This window comes from Recurvomyces mirabilis (assembly GCF_035927965.1).
Source record: "Recurvomyces mirabilis strain CCFEE 5264 chromosome Unknown scaffold_2, whole genome shotgun sequence".
In the NCBI taxonomy this organism is placed as follows: Eukaryota; Fungi; Ascomycota; class Dothideomycetes; order Mycosphaerellales; family Teratosphaeriaceae; genus Recurvomyces; species Recurvomyces mirabilis.
In genome coordinates this window covers 1,322,914-1,339,878 of record NW_027041936.1, presented here as the reverse complement: position 1 = coordinate 1,339,878, position 16,965 = coordinate 1,322,914, and the positions used below count along the sequence as shown (strand labels likewise).

At 53.0% G+C, this 16,965-nt stretch overlaps 7 protein-coding genes across 7 annotated transcripts; 6 read left to right on the top strand and 1 right to left on the bottom strand.

The window, feature by feature from the left end:
* Positions 1 to 55: 55 nt before the first annotated feature.
* Positions 56 to 1,455, top strand: LTS14_001279 (uncharacterized protein; the record flags this gene model as incomplete). Its single annotated transcript, XM_064833988.1, has 2 exons — positions 56 to 883; positions 931 to 1,455. The coding sequence occupies 2 exons, from the start codon at positions 56 to 58 to the stop codon at positions 1,453 to 1,455; spliced, it is 1,353 nt and encodes a 450-aa protein (XP_064698949.1).
* A 1,361-nt stretch (positions 1,456 to 2,816) lies between these two features.
* LTS14_001278 (uncharacterized protein) lies at positions 2,817 to 3,611 on the bottom strand (the record flags this gene model as incomplete). Its single annotated transcript, XM_064833987.1, has 2 exons — positions 2,817 to 2,944; positions 2,966 to 3,611. The coding sequence occupies 2 exons, from the start codon at positions 3,609 to 3,611 to the stop codon at positions 2,817 to 2,819; spliced, it is 774 nt and encodes a 257-aa protein (XP_064698948.1).
* Positions 3,612 to 4,293: 682 nt separating this feature from the next.
* On the top strand, positions 4,294 to 5,184 carry LTS14_001277 (uncharacterized protein; the record flags this gene model as incomplete). The annotated part of the gene is made up of 1 exon (XM_064833986.1): positions 4,294 to 5,184. One exon carries the CDS (start codon positions 4,294 to 4,296, stop codon positions 5,182 to 5,184), a length of 891 nt encoding a protein of 296 aa, XP_064698947.1.
* A 316-nt stretch (positions 5,185 to 5,500) lies between these two features.
* Positions 5,501 to 6,711, top strand: ARP1 (centractin- actin- protein of the dynactin complex; the record flags this gene model as incomplete). Its single annotated transcript, XM_064833985.1, has 2 exons — positions 5,501 to 5,803; positions 5,872 to 6,711. 2 exons carry the CDS (start codon positions 5,501 to 5,503, stop codon positions 6,709 to 6,711), a joined length of 1,143 nt encoding a protein of 380 aa, XP_064698946.1.
* A 1,373-nt stretch (positions 6,712 to 8,084) lies between these two features.
* On the top strand, positions 8,085 to 8,564 carry LTS14_001275 (uncharacterized protein; the record flags this gene model as incomplete). The annotated part of the gene is made up of 1 exon (XM_064833984.1): positions 8,085 to 8,564. One exon carries the CDS (start codon positions 8,085 to 8,087, stop codon positions 8,562 to 8,564), a length of 480 nt encoding a protein of 159 aa, XP_064698945.1.
* An 828-nt stretch (positions 8,565 to 9,392) lies between these two features.
* On the top strand, positions 9,393 to 12,506 carry OSH3 (Oxysterol-binding protein 3; the record flags this gene model as incomplete). The annotated part of the gene is made up of 2 exons (XM_064833983.1): positions 9,393 to 9,428; positions 9,501 to 12,506. The coding sequence occupies 2 exons, from the start codon at positions 9,393 to 9,395 to the stop codon at positions 12,504 to 12,506; spliced, it is 3,042 nt and encodes a 1,013-aa protein (XP_064698944.1).
* Positions 12,507 to 13,621: 1,115 nt separating this feature from the next.
* LTS14_001273 (uncharacterized protein) lies at positions 13,622 to 15,474 on the top strand (the record flags this gene model as incomplete). The annotated part of the gene is made up of 3 exons (XM_064833982.1): positions 13,622 to 14,066; positions 14,147 to 15,288; positions 15,364 to 15,474. 3 exons carry the CDS (start codon positions 13,622 to 13,624, stop codon positions 15,472 to 15,474), a joined length of 1,698 nt encoding a protein of 565 aa, XP_064698943.1.
* Between the last annotated feature and the right edge of the window lie 1,491 nt (positions 15,475 to 16,965).

Below are 16,965 nucleotides of genomic sequence, written 5' to 3'. Positions count from 1 at the left end.
CTCGTAACATGTTCAACTGTCCATCAAAAAGTCGCCTTGCCGGAACGACTGAATCATGGCGCCGCCCTCAGTACTCGATCCTGCTGCATTGCACGCCAGCAACAGCAAGACCTCGAGTGCTGACAGTGCTGAGGATTCTGCATATGTCGGATCCTCTCGCACAGCCAGCAACGCGACAAATGCGGCTTCCTCATCTACAGCTAGCAGCTCTCGACCTGAAATCGTCCCTGTACCGAACCATGGACAAATCGACGGCGTTAGCAGTGGTCGCAACCTTGCCGTGAATCGACATACGGGGGAAGTGCTCGACGACGATACTGGTGAGATTGTCACCACGACGACAACCACCACCACAACAACGACGACTCGGAGACGCGGCAATGGAAACCTGAGCCATGCCAACAGCTACCAGAGTCAAGTCCCTACGCCGGGTGGTCCAAACAATTATGGTTCACCAGTTGCTGAAGCTCCTGGCGATTCCCTTGCAGCGACGTCGCAGCATCAGCAGCCACTGTCCTCTCAGTCGGGCCACTTGATGCCCCAACAAGCTGTTCCCGGCTCTGAACGTCCTTCTCTTTCTCAACATGAGAGTGACCAGACGACATCCCGTACCACTGATCTGCCAGAGAGGATTCACAATTCGCCTTACTATCAAGAGCAAACCATCAAGCCCGAGCCAAGCAAGAGCTCTTCACACGTTCCGCAGGCAAATGGCTCTGGTCCAAGTGCGCCACAAGCAGAGGCCTCTGATCCACAGCGTGGACGAAAAGAGACTGTCGAGAGGTGGGAAGCATTGGAGGAGCTCAAGAAGGCGAGTAGGGAAGCAGCACCAGCATGGAAGAGTACACTCAAGAATCTTGAAGGCGTTGCTGTCGGACTACACGTAAGTCCACAGTCGAACCGAGAGTGGTGAAAACTAACGTGTATTAGGCAATGGGCAAGACTCTCGAGCCGAAGCTAGAGGAGATGGATCGCCGACAGATGGAGAAGATGGAGAGGATGCAGGCTCAACAGAAGGCGCAGCGAGCTGGTCAGTCCAATAGACGAACGCAGCACACCAATGGAAACACTACAGCGCCCACGGAACTACAGATGTCGAAAGAGGAGGCACGACGAGCCAAGAGCAAAGACAGAGTCTGGAATATGAACGATACAGTTCATGCAGCCGAGCGTCGACAATTTCGCAGTGCTTCCCCAGAGCATCCTGGTCTGAGTCCACGAGTCCGTGCGATCCCCCCTCCGAACGGAACGATCAGAGCAGAGGAATGGGCACCGCCGCATGCGCCACCTGATTCGATGTATCACTCCTCCGGTCTGACTACTACCCCTGCATCAAGTAAAGCCGAGGATAGTGCAGCGTCGAAGGCCGACAGCTCTAGTAAGCACTCCTCTGAGGAGAAGAAGGAGAGTGGAGGATTTATGAACAAGCTGAAGAAGAAGATGGGCGCGAGTTGAGCGAAGAAGGGAAACTGGAATTTCAAAGAATGGCTGCAGGAGCAACACCGTGATATCGACAGCGTATTCAGCAGGATACGACACACTGATTTGACACAATGACGACCACAAGCACAGACGCATAACCCAACCAATTACGGTTCGAGCCTGGGCGGGAATGGGTCGAAATGGCGGACTTCTCGAGAACGAGGCGCATAAAGCAGCAGCCCGGTCATTGTCTCTAACAGACAGTTCCGTCGTATAGACAGTCTCAGACCGTGTCTACCAGGCCACACTTGACTCACAATCGACATGACGGCAAGTCGATTTGCGATATATAGTTCTGCCAGGCGTCGCGACCCAGTCATTATGCAGACATCGCAAGATCCCTGGAGGACTTTTCAATTCACCACACATTGTACACATCCGCAACACTTCAATGCCTAGTCTTGAGGCTTCGACTTTGGCGCAGGCGCCCACTGAGCAGAACTGTCCCGGACTTCCGATACAGACAACGACGTTCGAGCAAATCATGCGTACCACTTGCGGTCAACTCGGTCCACCAGAACAAGGCCTACTGGCATCTGATTGGGCTTCGCCTGAATTACGAGAACAATATCTGCACCAGCACGCACAAGCCCTAGAGCTCTATAAGGCGTCACGCTCGACCGCTTGTCCAGACTGCACACCCAACAAGAAATCGTTCGACATTGATAGCGTCCTTCGACCAGCCCGTCTTCGGAAGACGTCGAGACGAACAATGCGTCGCCGATTTTATCGTCATCTAGTCTCATCTGCGCCATCTGTCTGGAAAAGCTGGGCTCCCGCGGCCCGCCTGAAGCTTTGCTCTGCGGCCACGCATTCTGCAGTGGATGCATTCATGGGTGGCTGACATATCGTCGCCAGTGCCCTTTGTGTCGCTTGGAGGTTTAAAGGTGGAAGCAGGACTTCCAGCAAGCCGAGATAGCAAGCAGAAGACATGACAGGAAGCAGTACCGTTCTTGGTCGGGGGAGAGAATTTGCACCTCGATACATGCTCCAGCAGCATCCATCTGGCAATTTGTGTATGTAGGAACACCCAGCGTCGTGTGCAGATATCTCTCGATCCTATGAATGATAACCAGAAGAGAAGTGGAAACATGACCAATTTTAGTGCTTGACTCTTTTTTGTGGCCTTGCCTTGTTCATGACCGAATTGTTTGACCAATCACACATCTAGGCCGAACCCGTTGACAAGAGTCAGAATATCTCTTGCTTACTGCAATAAGCCGGGCGTTGTCACTTATATAACGGAAAATTCGCGTCTGGCATGACGTCTCTGCCATTCGATCCTCTTTCACCATAATCCTCTGCACGGTGAAGGCAGCTTGGGTTCCCAACCTTCACACAGCAGCACTTGCCTCCAACAGCCCTGTCACTGTCGTAACCTGATACCCTCTCCGCTTCATCTCGGGCAGCACTTTCTCCAGCATAGGTATAGTCCAGCTCCGCCTATCGTGGCAAATAATGACTGCACCCGGTCGTAACATACTCAGTATATGCCACGCATTGGCCCTCCAGTACTTGATAAACGGATCGTGCGGGTAGATACTGCCAAGAATTGTTTTGTAGCCCAGCTTCGCGGCTACATCCAGGATACGTTGACTGAAGACGCCAGATCCTGGTCGGAAGAGATGGCTGCTCCGCTGCTTGCCTACAGTGGAGTAAGCTTGGCGGATCAGCCCGTCTACTTCATTGATCTCATCGTAGAGCACATCGTTTGACAACGAAAGGGCGGGTTCGTCGTGCATGGCATGATTGCCCAGCTCGTGATCCTGCCGCACTATCTCATCGATTAAGTTCTCTCGTCCGGCGACTTGCGAGCCAATGATGAAAAAGGTCGCATGCGCATCATTTGCCTTGAGCACATCGAGGATTTGGGACGTATGCTGCGACGGCGCATCGTCGATACTCAGAGCCACAATTTTTCTGTCGGTCGAGATGTGGAAGAGCATTTGCGGGAAGCGTCGCTGAAAGTAATTGACCACAAGCCGAGGCGGCTTGTAAACCACGTATGCCGGCAGGACGACCAGGAGGATCGCCAGAATGGCTATTGCTTGGACCGCCATACGTGCTTTTCGAGCTCGGCGTCGTGTCCAGCGGCCGGGCAGGCGGAAGAACGGATTGATGAGAGGCATGGAGCTGCCATGTCTTCACAGATTGATCAAGTCATTCCTTTGCACCTGGTCACTACACATATGGTGATGTCGTCGTGAAATCAGGAGATGCAGTCCAGGAATAACATTTGGGCTATCGGTTGTAACCGAGCTACCCGCGCTGGCTCGCTTGCAAGCGCACCCATCAGTATCTAAAAAGGCTGGCCATAACAAACAAGACAACCGAAACAGCTCACGTCTCGTTCTGGGCGCAAGGCAGTGGCGAAGACTAGTGTAGAACCCCATCGCTTGGAGCACCCTCAGAGGCCCTTAGCTTTTACTTCATACCGATATCCCATAAGTCCTATCGTCACGATCAGCATTGGCCGAAAATCAAGTCGATATGTTTGGGGTGACGATTACTGAGATTAGTGAGGTTTATCATGTATTTGATGCTCTTAAGAAGTGTCAAGAAGTCGGAGGCGTGTACAGCATTGCAGTATGTCAGCATTATAGTAACTAATAGGCTATGTTTGAGTGCAACTCGAGCTTTGTCGCTACATAGAACAGCATACGGTAAGATCGACCTCTTGGGGGACCGAACGCAACTATCGAGCAACAGCGCCCTTGGCAAGCAGCATGGCTAAGACAGCTCAGCCCTGTTGTATTGCTTCATACGCTTTCTGGGGCCAAAGCAGAAGTTGTAAAAAGGCTGTCGTGAAAGATGCCATCACACATTAATCCCCGGCCAACAGCACCTACTTTTGCCGAACGATCTGACCACGTCAATTGCGCCGAACACTTGTGTCGTAGTCTGACGTTATCTTGCAATCTATCAGAGAACGCAGAGCCAGCCACAGTCACATTGAATCCATTCGGACGGACTCCATTCGGCCTCAACTCGATGTACGGACAGCGGCCCCCAAATGCAGCAGAGTATGAGGAGTTTCTGCGGTGGAAAGCCTTACAACAAGCACCCGACCCGGCATCGGGAGGACAGCAGTCCACGCTGCCGCCGTCATTCATGCCTCAACCACAGGCGCTAGCACCAGCAGTCGCGAATACATTGCCGCCTGCGATGAGGGTAGCACAGCATTCCGTGATCGATGCAAGGACCGGCGTCCCATACTTCAACATTACAAAGACCAGTAGTGCGTCGAGTTCGCTTAGTGGAACTGCGAAGTATGAAGTGGTCCGCGCCGGGGAGATTACGCCAATGGCCACCATCAAAGGGGATACCTTGAGGCTAGGAATAGGCGACAAGCTTGAGGTGAATGGTCGAGCCATCAAGATCAAGACTGACCACGGCATCACGAGCTCAAGTCCAACTTTCGAGTCTGCGACGGGCGTAAAATGGTACTGGATCTGGACCAAAGAAGGGCTGGTCCTAACGGACAAATTGGGTGGTAAAGCTAAGCCAGAGCATACGATTGCGAGAGTGCAAGGCGATGTGCTGGTATTTGAAGGGAGCACGGGTGTATCCTTTGTCCCTCAGGTCATTGACGAGATTGTTGTGACGTGCTTGAATATGATCATTGTAGGGACGAAGAGAAAGGAGTCGGATAAGGCTGGCTTGGAGGCGCTGGGTGAGGTGATTGGAACTGTCGCATCGTAGAAGTCCACGTTGGACGGGCAATCCACCTACCTCACATCTCGCCTGCACGGCATCATGCCTGATCGCACCATGAGTGTCAACTTTGGGTATTGGTGATAACCAGAGAAAGATCGATCGTGTTCTCGCTAGAGGCAAGGCAACTTAGTCAGCATCTTTTGACGCTAGCACGCTGGATCGCGTTTCCGCGTTCCTCGGTCCTTTCGTGTGATCGAGCGTAGATATTGATATTAGAGACTCACTATACCACATGGCCTCTTCACGGCGGGACAGCGCGCTGTAGGCAAGCACGTCAAAACGCCGTAGTGAGCCAAACATCATGGCGGACTTACACAACACCCCCATCGTGATCGACAATGGCAGTGGGACAATCCGAGCAGGGTACGCTGGCGAAGACCAACCCAAGTGCTTCTTCCCGAGCTATGTTGGGCGACCGAAGCACTTGCGCGTCCTTGCTGGTGGTCTGGATGGTGATGTATTCATCGGCAAGCGGGCGCAGGAGCTGCGAGGGCTATTGAAGATCAGGTATCCTTTGGAGCATGGCATCGTCACAGACTGGGATGACATGGAGAGGATATGGCAGTATGTGTACACAGATGAGCTCAAGACGCTGAGTGAAGAGGTATGTGATGGCTGAGGTCAGTGGGTGCAGCGTTGAATATGCTCATGGGCTCCGCTAACAGTGCTAAGCACCCTGTTCTACTCACCGAAGCACCCCTCAACCCACGCCAAAACCGCGACACTGCAGCACAAATATTGTTCGAGACATTCAATGTGCCGGCTCTCTACACATCTATACAAGCCGTACTATCACTTTACGCCTCAGGCAGGACGACTGGTGTGGTACTGGATGCAGGTGATGGAGTGTCGCATGCTGTGCCAGTATATGAGGGCTTTGCGATTACGAACAGTATTCGTAGAATCGATGTCGCAGGACGGGATATAACAGAGCATCTGCAAACCCTGCTGCGAAAAAGTGGCAGTGTATTCCACACCAGCGCAGAAAAAGAAATCGTGAAGCAGATCAAGGAGACCACCAGCTACGTCGCACTGGATCCCAAGAAAGAGGAGAAAGAGTGGCAGGCCGCCAGCAATCGAAGCGGAGAGTCTAAGGCAGTCGATTACGTCTTACCTGACGGTCAGCATCTCAAGGTAGGTGCGGAACGCTTTAGGGCACCAGAGATCCTCTTCGATCCAGAGATCATCGGACTGGAATGGCCAGGTCTACATCAGATAGTCGTTGACGCCATTAACCGCACCGACATGGATCTCCGCAAAGCTCTCTACGCCAACATCGTGCTCTCGGGTGGGTCGACAATGATCAAAGGTTTTGGCGATCGATTACTGCATGAGGTGCAGCGGTTGGCTGTTAAGGACATGCGGATCAAGATCTTTGCACCACCCGAGAGACTGTACAGCACCTGGATTGGCGGCAGTATTCTAGCTGGATTGAGCACCTTCCGGAAGATGTATGTCAGTATTGATGATTGGCATGAGAGTGAGTTTGACTGTATACTCTGGGCGATCTGAAGAGCGCTAACGATGTCCCTAGATCCCGAGATCATACACCAAAAGTTCGCATGATGAGACTAATAGTTGGTGAGCCTTGATTCTGCGCGGCTGTTAGTCGCCGCTTGACACCTGCGAAGATGTGATCTACCCGCGTATAAGACCGACTCTGACGAGAGTCCATATATGTTGTGGACGTATGGGGCCGACGACAGACTTCAAGCCTCGGAACGCGGACACGGAGAACATGGAGGTGCTCTGAACAAAAGTGGACGCGTTCCTGGGCAGGGATGCTTTCGTACCTCCTACCTTGTGCAGGTGGAGAAGGGAATGTAGACCCTGCTCGCCAGAAAGATACCTTACCATCGTACTGCGGACGCACATTTCTGCATTCCGAACGTCAGCGGAAGACACCTTGGCATCGAGCCGTGGTCTGAAAGGACGAAATGATAGCACGGTAGCGAGAATCATGTGTTGCTATACCATAATCCATTGAATTACCACGTGGCCCAGCCACAAGTGCTCCGAACATTTCCCAAGCAGCAACGGTAGGAAGAAGACCTTACACATGACCGCCAACGTGCTCAGCTGGCTGGTGCATAGTTCAGACCTTGTTTAGAAAGCCGGGGGTAATAGAATCTCAATTTTAGCAAACTATTACCCCATACAACGTTCCGTACCGCTTGACGATCGCCAATCGACTCTGCCACGAGGGGAAGCGTGACTTGGCAAACGGCAGAGGCGTCGAAGGTGAAGGGTCTTGGTTTGCGGGGCAGGCAGGTCTTCGTATATCGTCCGCATAGCAATAAAGACAACCAGGATAGGATACCGTGTCATGAAAAGCCTACAGTAAAATACAATACGGTCTCTCGGAGACAAAGAACGACATCGAAACACGCAGATGAGGCTGAAAAATCCGTGCCTGCAAAGCCGCGACGAAGCGCATCAAAATTTGCTTGGAGAGCCGAAGAAGCCGACCTCCGCTCTTTGCACAGCGGTCTCGTCGTCACCCAAGCAAACTCTGACAAACCCACTCGCGAGGCCTTTCAGTTAACCGCTAGTCTCTTGCCGTTAACTGAATAGCTTGTCTTGAGCACTTGACCAACGTGATCACTACTGTGGCCAAGGCTTGTCGCAGCGGCCACGGACAACTGTGCGCGTGATGCGTCCATTTGTCCTGTGCTTTGCGGAAGATTCTGTATTGCGAAATGTGGGCGTGCTGTGGCGTGTCCACTTTGTTTGGTATATCAAGTAGGACGCCTCTTCTCTTTGTCTCATCTGGTGTAATTTGTGAATCTTGACGATCAGCATTGACTTCTACAAGCCACCATCTTATTGGAACTGGACAACGCTTCACCAACGGATCACTCTTCATTAGGACTATTATCATTACGATGCCTCGCAACCTCAGTGTCGTCGAACCACACCCATCTTACGTCCGTCAATCGAGCTACATCGGCTCTGGTCGTGGCGGAGCAGGCAACTATGCCCGCTACCAAAGCAATGAAATCAGCACAGGACCCGATGCCTCTGGCCCAGCAGCTCGTCTCAACATGACCAAGCCAGCTCGTCGACCCATGGTCGGTGGTCGTGGTGGTGCGGGCAACATGTTCACGCCGTCCGCACCCGAAGAGACCATGTTCCAATTCGACGAGGAGATGGCTTCTCGACGAGCTCACGTTGCACCAACGTACCACATCGGTCGTGGTGGTGCTGCGAACTGGATTGATGAGTCCAAGCCTAGGGGTGTGGAGAGGAAGACTTCTACCGACTCTGCGGCTTCGATTCATTCCGACAAGTCGACTGCGAGCAGTGTACGGAGAAGCATTGGTAGCGCTTTCGGTCAGCTCCAAAGAAGAGTCTCGAAGCAGTAACGGCATGACTGCGTTTTGATCTTTACAATGTCGACTGCATCACAACACGTCATCTTTTCGCGAGCTGGTTCTGACTCTCGCATCTCAGCATGGCGCTGTGAATTTTGCTTGGCTTTTTGTGAAACTTTAGCGAGGTGTTGGAAGGCAAGGGGAAAATGGGAACAGAAAAGTATTTGTATTGACATTGATATCACAACCGGCAAGCGATCGATACGACGCTTGCGCAGAGGGCACCTGCATCGGCATAAGCAAATGATTGGTGTTTGGGATCTTACTTGAGCTTTATGAGTATAGCTCATTGATATGTACATATAATAAGAAGAGTCTACCTCATACACATCGTTCCATTCCTGTACCATATCCATTTCGTGTTTTGCCTCACCAATCACAGACAAAGCTAACTGCACGAGAAAGCATTTACGAAGCTCGTGAGCTGACCTTGCCGGCGCCACGCTGAATCAGCAGCGGACCTGCGTCAGATCATCATACGACTTCCGGAACAAACAACATCGTGGTTTTGTAGGGCTGCTAGCGTAATACTACGGCTGTATATGTGAGCCCTACCAATATCTCATCAGCATCGCAACGTTACGGACGCGAGCCACCATTATCATATTATATGCTTGAGATGTTGTTTCGCGGATCCGGGATCAGAATATCGTCCGAACTGCACAAGTCGGTCTCGTACATCCCACTTAATAGCAACCGGAACATGCACCCTTCCTAGCCCTCCGAAGAGCAGTATTATTTCACCGCCCTCGCACCCATGCAACAATTGATTTACAACATTATCTTCCTTGCTCTCCGCCGTCCTGATCTATAGCAGGAATGGCGGGCATTGAACAAATTGTAGTACATTCCAAGGTACGCTAACCAAAGCATATGCCACGAGGTCTGGCAAACGGCACGATCATATGCTAAGAAGATATACGATAGAGCTACGTTGTTCGGTGGATACAGGTACCCGAGCATCAGTCTATATCATGGTCCGTCGAGCCGCATAAGAAAAGCATCAACTTTGGCATCTTCAAACACCCTGGCACGAAAGGAGGACTTGCGCCGGTACTACCCACGCATGAGACAGTCGATGGTGCCGCATCAGTGCCAGGCACACCAGCTCTTGATGGACCGCCGACGGTGACTAAGAGAGGCCGGCAGGGGTCAGTGGGTAAGAGTGATGACAGTACTGCAGTGGAGAAGCTGGAGAGCATTGGCTTGAAGAAGGTGGCATGGGCAGGAAGATGTGAGGCCGACAAGGTCGCGATGGGCCGCTTCGATGTGCAGGATGGCGAGGGGGGGATGTATGGAATGGTGTTTGACAACACTTTCTCGAAACAGACGTCCAAGACTGTACACTTCGTGGTCATGACACATCCGACCAATGCGCCGCCGAAGTCTGGGCATCATCTACACTACTCACAAGCATTCGCTGCGAATAATACGAGCACGATCGCCAAAAGCTACAGTCCTTCCTTACAGCCCATCACGGACTCGACCGAAAGTTTGCCTGCAGGATCACCACTTCATCGTGCTGTACTCGAAGATCCGCGTCCGATGTCGAAGGGTGGCAAAGGTACAGAGTCCCGAGGCCTGGAAGGGTCATCGTTCTATACGGGTGTGTTGAACAAGAAGCGGCGCAAGAAGGGTCAAGGCTACGCCAAACGGTTCTTCTCGCTGGATTATACCTCGTCGACGTTATCCTACTATCGTGACCGGCATTCTTCCGCTTTACGGGGTGCAGTACCGCTGTCCCTAGCAGCTGTCGGAGTGGATGAGAAGAGACGCGAGTTCTCCATCGACTCGGGAGCAGAAGTATGGCATCTCAAAGCACCGAATAAGAAGGAGTTCGAGGGTTGGCGCGATGCTTTGGAACGAGCATCATCGTCCACTGTGATCACCGTATCTGAGCCAGCCACGCCTGCAAAGTCGGTGGGGATGATGCCGCGCATGCCTGCGTCGAACCCTGCCGAGGATCGGGAATGGCAGATGGTCGAAGAGCTCGTCAGCAAAGTATCTGGCACCCGAGATGCGGTACGCGGCCTTGCGAAGGACACCGACCCGAAGTACTTGCCTGGTGTGAATGGCGCTGGCTTAGGACTTACGAACTCTCGAGGCAGTAGTACTGCGCCGAGCCCGTCTTCGTACGAGCATACCAATCCATACTTCCCGGAGACAGCTGGAGAGGAGCGTGAGAAGCGGCCGTTCTGGCGCCGCAAAACTAGTGCAAGCACAGAGCGTAGCACGGCCGGAATTATCCGCAGAAGTGTCTCTGCGCAGCTTGCTGTACCCTCACCATCAAGTATGCCTTTGCCAGTCTCCCCTATGCCTGGTGCGATGTACGTCAACAAACGTCCGAGTATCACACATGTCCCGCAGGCCGACGATGTTCACGATCGATGCATGGCTCTATTGAAAGATCTGGACAGTGTAGTCACGGATTTCTCAGCTCTGATAGCTGAAAGCAAAGCTCGACGCAAGCCACCGCTTTCCACTTCTGGCTCACGCATGTCCCTAGAGTCAGTCGATAACGACGAGTTCTTCGACGCTGAAGACGGAGTGGCGAGTTCGTCTCAGCTCCTCAGCATTCACCGAAGTGAGAGTGAAGATGCCGAGACGGAGCAGGATCAAGACGAGGAACCAGAGTCTGATACCAGCAGTGACGCTGGCGACGCTGCTCGAGAGTCGATCTTCGCCGCTACGCCAAAATCCAAGCAGTCTTCACTTTTCCCGCCACTACCCACCACCCTACTTCCTCTGCCCTTGCCACCTGCGAAGAGGCGAGGCACGATCACCCCTCCTAAGCAAGCACCACCAAGTATCATCGGCTTTCTGCGAAAAAATGCCGGCAAAGATCTCTCCACGGTCTCCATGCCCGTCACAGCCAACGAGCCGACGTCACTACTGCAACGACTTTCTGAGAGCTTGGAGTACCCACAGCTACTTGATCAAGCTGCTTCCGCATCTACTACGCCCGCGGAACGCTTGATGTACGTCTCTGCATTCGCGGTATCATACTTCTCCAACAACCGAGTCAAGGAGCGAGCAGTACGCAAGCCCTTCAATCCGATGCTCGGCGAGACGTACGAGCTCGTGAGAGAAGATCTTGGCTTCCGCTTCCTGGCTGAAAAAGTCTCCCACCATCCTGTCAGGATGGCTTGTCAAGCCGAGAGTCTCAACAACGGCGGCTGGACATTCACACAATCGCCTCAACCCGTGCAGAAGTTCTGGGGCAAAAGTGTCGAGCTCAATACCGAAGGGCGGGCGCGAGTAGTGCTGCATTCGGTTGGGGAGCAGTACTCCTGGAATCAGGCGACGTGCTTCTTGCGCAACGTCATCGCGGGCGAGAAGTACGTCGAGCCGGTGCAGGCCATGACTATCCATTGCGAGAGCGGTGGTATGCGAGCAATTGCCACTTTCAAAGCGGGTGGGATGTTTTCGGGCAGGAGTGAAGAGATCAGCGTGCAGCTGTTCGACCCACTCGATGGCGCGCTGGACATCGGTCTGGCTGGGAAGTGGACTGAGGGGCTTAAACGTACGGATACAGGCGCTGTGGTCTGGTCTGTGGGATCGCTGGTGCCTGATGCTCCCAAGACATATGGTTTCACGGCTTTCGCCGCGACACTCAACCAAGTCACATCTATCGAGGAAGGACATCTAGCGCCCACTGACTCACGTTTGCGGCCCGATCAGCAGGCCCTCGAGCTCGGAGATGTGGACAAAGCGGAGGCGCTCAAGGCTCGGCTGGAAGAACGACAGCGTGCTCGAAGGAAGGTACTGGAGAGTCATGGTCGGACGTGGCAGCCCCAATTCTTCGAGAAGGTCGTTGGTGGGAGTGAGAAAGCGGACGATGGGATGTGGGTGTTGAAGCAGCAGGGCAAGGGTTACTGGGAGCGGAGGGTCAAGGGCGAGTGGGATGATTTGCATGTTGTGTTCGAGACTTGAGCGCTTCGTGTGTAGCAGCTTTTGCTAGCCGAGGGGAGAGGATACAGGGTGCGGGTGATCGTGTAGTACCCTCCTCACCCGCAAGACTTTGTTTGCTGTCGTTTGTCTGTTGGCTAGGGCATTGCAGGCCAGGCAGTACGTCGCTGCGCAATGCGTACCACTACTACAGCTTTTCATGTCGTGGTATTGACGCTCATCTTTAGCAGTCAAATCAGATCAGTATTGTGGCCGCCGAAAGCTTTGAGCCAAGACTTGAGAGGCGTTCAGGTCACGCGACAGCTTAGTAGTCTGTCAAAACCTTACTTCGACGCGAGGTCTTGTCCTACAGACATGTCTCTTGTCTTCCTCCATCGTGTGCTACCGAATAGGTATCCTCGGATTATTAATGCGGAATCCCGTGTCTAATAGTTTTGAGGTACTGGTCTTACGGGCCAGGATGTCCTGTTGGCGCCTCTGAAGTTTCTCCCTCGCGTATCGAGTTCGTCCGTCTCGTGCCGTTGATCTCATCTGAGAGGACAAGTCCGCCTACCCAGACAGGTTGATACCAGTTCCATCCAGAGCTCGCAAGGACGAGGCAAGACTATATGAAGGATTACGGTGGTGTCGCGTGCTACATCATCATCATTCTTCGGAACCGCAACCGACCGGAGAGCTTCCTCATATGGACTGGTATGAATCCTAAAGATCAACAATTTTACACTTCCTGTCCCGGAGTCTCCACGCTTCTTATCGCTCTAGCCTCACCGCGGTCGTCATCGCGACTCGAAATTCACCGCACGATCCAACCATATACGGAAGGTGTGAGTATATGAGTTGTCTCTCATTCGTGCAAAGCGAAAAATCGTACCTGGCCGGCCGCGCCGGCTGCAACGAACCACGCGACGGATGGATATCGAAGCAAGGATTCCTGTGCTTCTTCACATCTTCTGCATGCTCACCCCGCCGTTATCTCTTATGCGAACGCTTTGACCGAGCGAGGGTATGACGCAAATCCCTGAGAGGTAGTAGAAGGACTTTATTTACTTCTCGTGCCTCCAACCCACTCACTTGTCACTCTAGCCTAGCCATCTTACTACCTCAATTCAACAAGGTCAAGTGAGGATCAAGGATTGACAATGCAGCTCTTGACCACCCTCACGACCTGCCTGCTAGCCAGCAGTGCAGTAGCAAGGACAACGAAACATGTCCGCAAAGCAAATCCGCTGCCCGAGAACCCTCGCATCAAGGCAAGACAAGCCATTGCCGACCTACCCACAGCACCAGGCTATGGCGGCTCTTCCTACAATACGACCATCATCCCGCAAACCAATGCCACAATGAAGTATGCGGTCAATGGCTCCGCGATCCCGGATGTCGATTTTGACGTTGGTGAGAGCTATGCCGGTTTGATGCCGATCTCGAACCAGGCGAATACAAGTGAGCTGTACTTCTGGTTCTTCCCGTCCGAGAACCCCATGGCTGGCGATGAGATTCTCATCTGGCTGAACGGCGGACCGGAGTGCAGTAGTTTGGAAGGATTGCTGCAGGAGAACGGACCGTTCTTATGGCAATATGGAACATGTAAGCTCCCAACCACACTTCACGCCTTCCCGGCCCAAGTTCGACCTAGTAAGCACTGACATGACATCTCAATTCTACAGACAAACCAGTCAAAAACCCCTACACCTGGGTGAACCTCACAAACGTCGTCTGGGTCGAGCAACCCGCAGGCACAGGTTTCAGCCAACAGAATGGCGTCCCACCCGCCACCAACGAAATCGAAGTCGCCGCGCAATTCCTAGGCTTCTGGAAGAACTTCGTCGACACCTTCGGTCTGCAGAACAAGAAGGTCTACATCACCGGCGAATCCTACGCCGGGTACTACGTCCCCTACATCGCGGACGCCATGCACAATGCCTCAGACACTTGCTATTACGATGTGAGAAGTATCCTCTTCTACGACCCCTCGACTTCCTACGGCGTAGTCCAAGACGACATCCCCTCGGTCCCATTCGTAGACTACTGGTCTTCGCTCTTCTCCCTCAACCAAACCTTCATGGACGACATCCACACCCGCGCCGACGCCTGCGGCTACACCTCGTTCATAGAAACCGCCATGCAATTCCCTCCCAACGGCACCCTCCCCACCCCACCAAATGTGAACCACGACATGCCAGGCTGCAGCATCTACAACGACATCCAGAACGCCGCCTTACTCGTCAACCCCTGCTGGGACGTCTACCAAGTCGCGACAACCTGCCCCTTACTCTGGGACGTCCTAGGTTTCCCCGGTTCAATCCCCTACCTCCCCGACGGCGCAACAATCTACTTCAACCGCAGCGACGTCCAAGCCGCCATCAACGCCCCCATGGGCGAATGGGAAGAATGCTCCGGCGGCGTGCTGGACACCGACACCTCCCCTCCCTCCGGCCTCTCCGTCTTACCGCGGGTAATAGAAAAGAACGAAAAAACAATCATCGGCCACGGAATGCTAGACATGATCCTAATCATGAACGGCACGATCATGATGATCCAAAACATGACCTGGAACGGCGCCCAGGGCTTCTCCACCCCTCCCTCCACCTGGAACAATTTCTACGTCCCGTATCATGAGGAATTGAGTCTGAGTTCGCTTGCGGGAAGTGGGGATTTCGGGATCTGGCATGAGGAGCGCGGACTCACGTTCTGCACGATTGATTTGGCCGGGCATATGATTCCGCAGTATGCGCCTGCGGCGGCGTATAGGCAGGTGGAGTATTTGCTTGGCCGGATCGATAATTTGGGGGAGAAGTCTGATTTTACTGTAAGTGGTTTCTTTCTCAACCGCATTGTCAACTTATGGGGTTGTTTTGCTGACTTTGTGTGTTCGCTCTTCTAGACTCAGTCTGGCGACTTTGGAAACAATTTCACTTTCGTCACGGCGAATGTGAGTAATTCGAGCCCCGTGTCGTCGTCCAATAGCTCGATGAAGTTCTTGCCAGCTATGTAGGTAAACGATGATGCTGATGATGATGGTTGGATGTATGAGTTGTTCATACACATATGTAAATGTACATCTCTACTGTCAATATCGTTTCAACTAACGAAACTTGCACCGCCGCTTTCTTCTCGTCTGTTGCAATCGCAAGGTCCTTACTATCAGTCCTATCGCTTGGCATGGTAACCGTCTAATGCCTTCTCACTCTTTCTTTCCCTCTCTCTTCTCCCCTTTCTCAAATGCCGAGGGGCTTGCAAGCTCCTTTCGGTAGCCTGACACCAATCCCAAACAATTGACTACAGTGGCGTTGTCAGAGCTCCAGACATGACTCTGCTCGCTTCGTGGTTCTGGTGACGTGTGCGTGTGCTTGACAACGGTGCACTGGTCCTGCTCCCCTTATCGGGCATACATCTTTTCCGAAGCATGCTGGCGCCACACATTTGCTGGTCTCTTGTTGTGTAGACGGAGCACATGTCCAGATCAGACCGAAATGGGCTGAGTAGCGTTCTGAGACCAGTTCGTATACCCCTATCATCTCTTGCGCACCTCTCCTGGACCATGTCACCGACCTTGCAGGCAAACCGGTCACCGTAAGCACAGCCTCAAGCCAGAGCCCATCAGAACCCGATCCGATCGTAGGCTCAAGCATCCATCCCCCACCCCTCCTTCCTCATCCCCCTCGCCTCCCTCGCCTCCGTCTTCCGCCGTCCCCACTTCCTCTTAATCTCCTCCAACTGCTTCTCCCGCTCCGCCTTGATCTCGGGCGCCGAACAACATAGACTGATGAAGAATTGGGAGCATTCGAATTTCTCCGCCAATCGTATCCGGGTCCATTGGCGGGGGTCTGAGGCGCGGAGTTGACGGATCTCTTCTACTTGGGAGGGGGTGAGGTGGTATTTCTTTTCGTAGATGGGCCGGAGGGGTGTTGGTAATGTCTGTGGGGAAGCATTCGTGGCGGATGATGTTTGTGTGGTTGCTGTGGGGGTTGTTGTTATTGCTCGGGTGTGGATTTTCCTCCTTGGGTCGTTCTGGGGGAGGAACAAGGAGGGTGTGTGGTATACACTCGGCGCACTTGATGGCGGGTTGAAGATGATATGGTCTTGCGTCTCCGTTTTAGATGGCAGGAAAGATGGATCTGGCTTTACTCGTAGTGCTTTGCGGGTTCGTCTGTAGCTGGATTGCTGGCGGCGACATGCTTGGCAGATGTAGCCTGAGGACTCTGTAGAAGATATCGATGGTCGGAGGGATCGTAGAAGGAGTGGTGAGGTCATTGTGTGGGCGTATGTTCGAGTGTATGTTTGAGTCGCGTGCTCCAGCTGTCAATCATCTCAAAGGAGCATTGGAGATTCGGAATCTTGGCGACACTCCCGCGGCGAACATGTTTGAGCACGGGCCACTATCAGACATCAGCTACGCATAGTTTCGCCTTTACACAACACCATGGGCAGGCGTCTCGCAACCAACATGATTCCTCGGCCATGATACGCCCCAATCACCATCTTA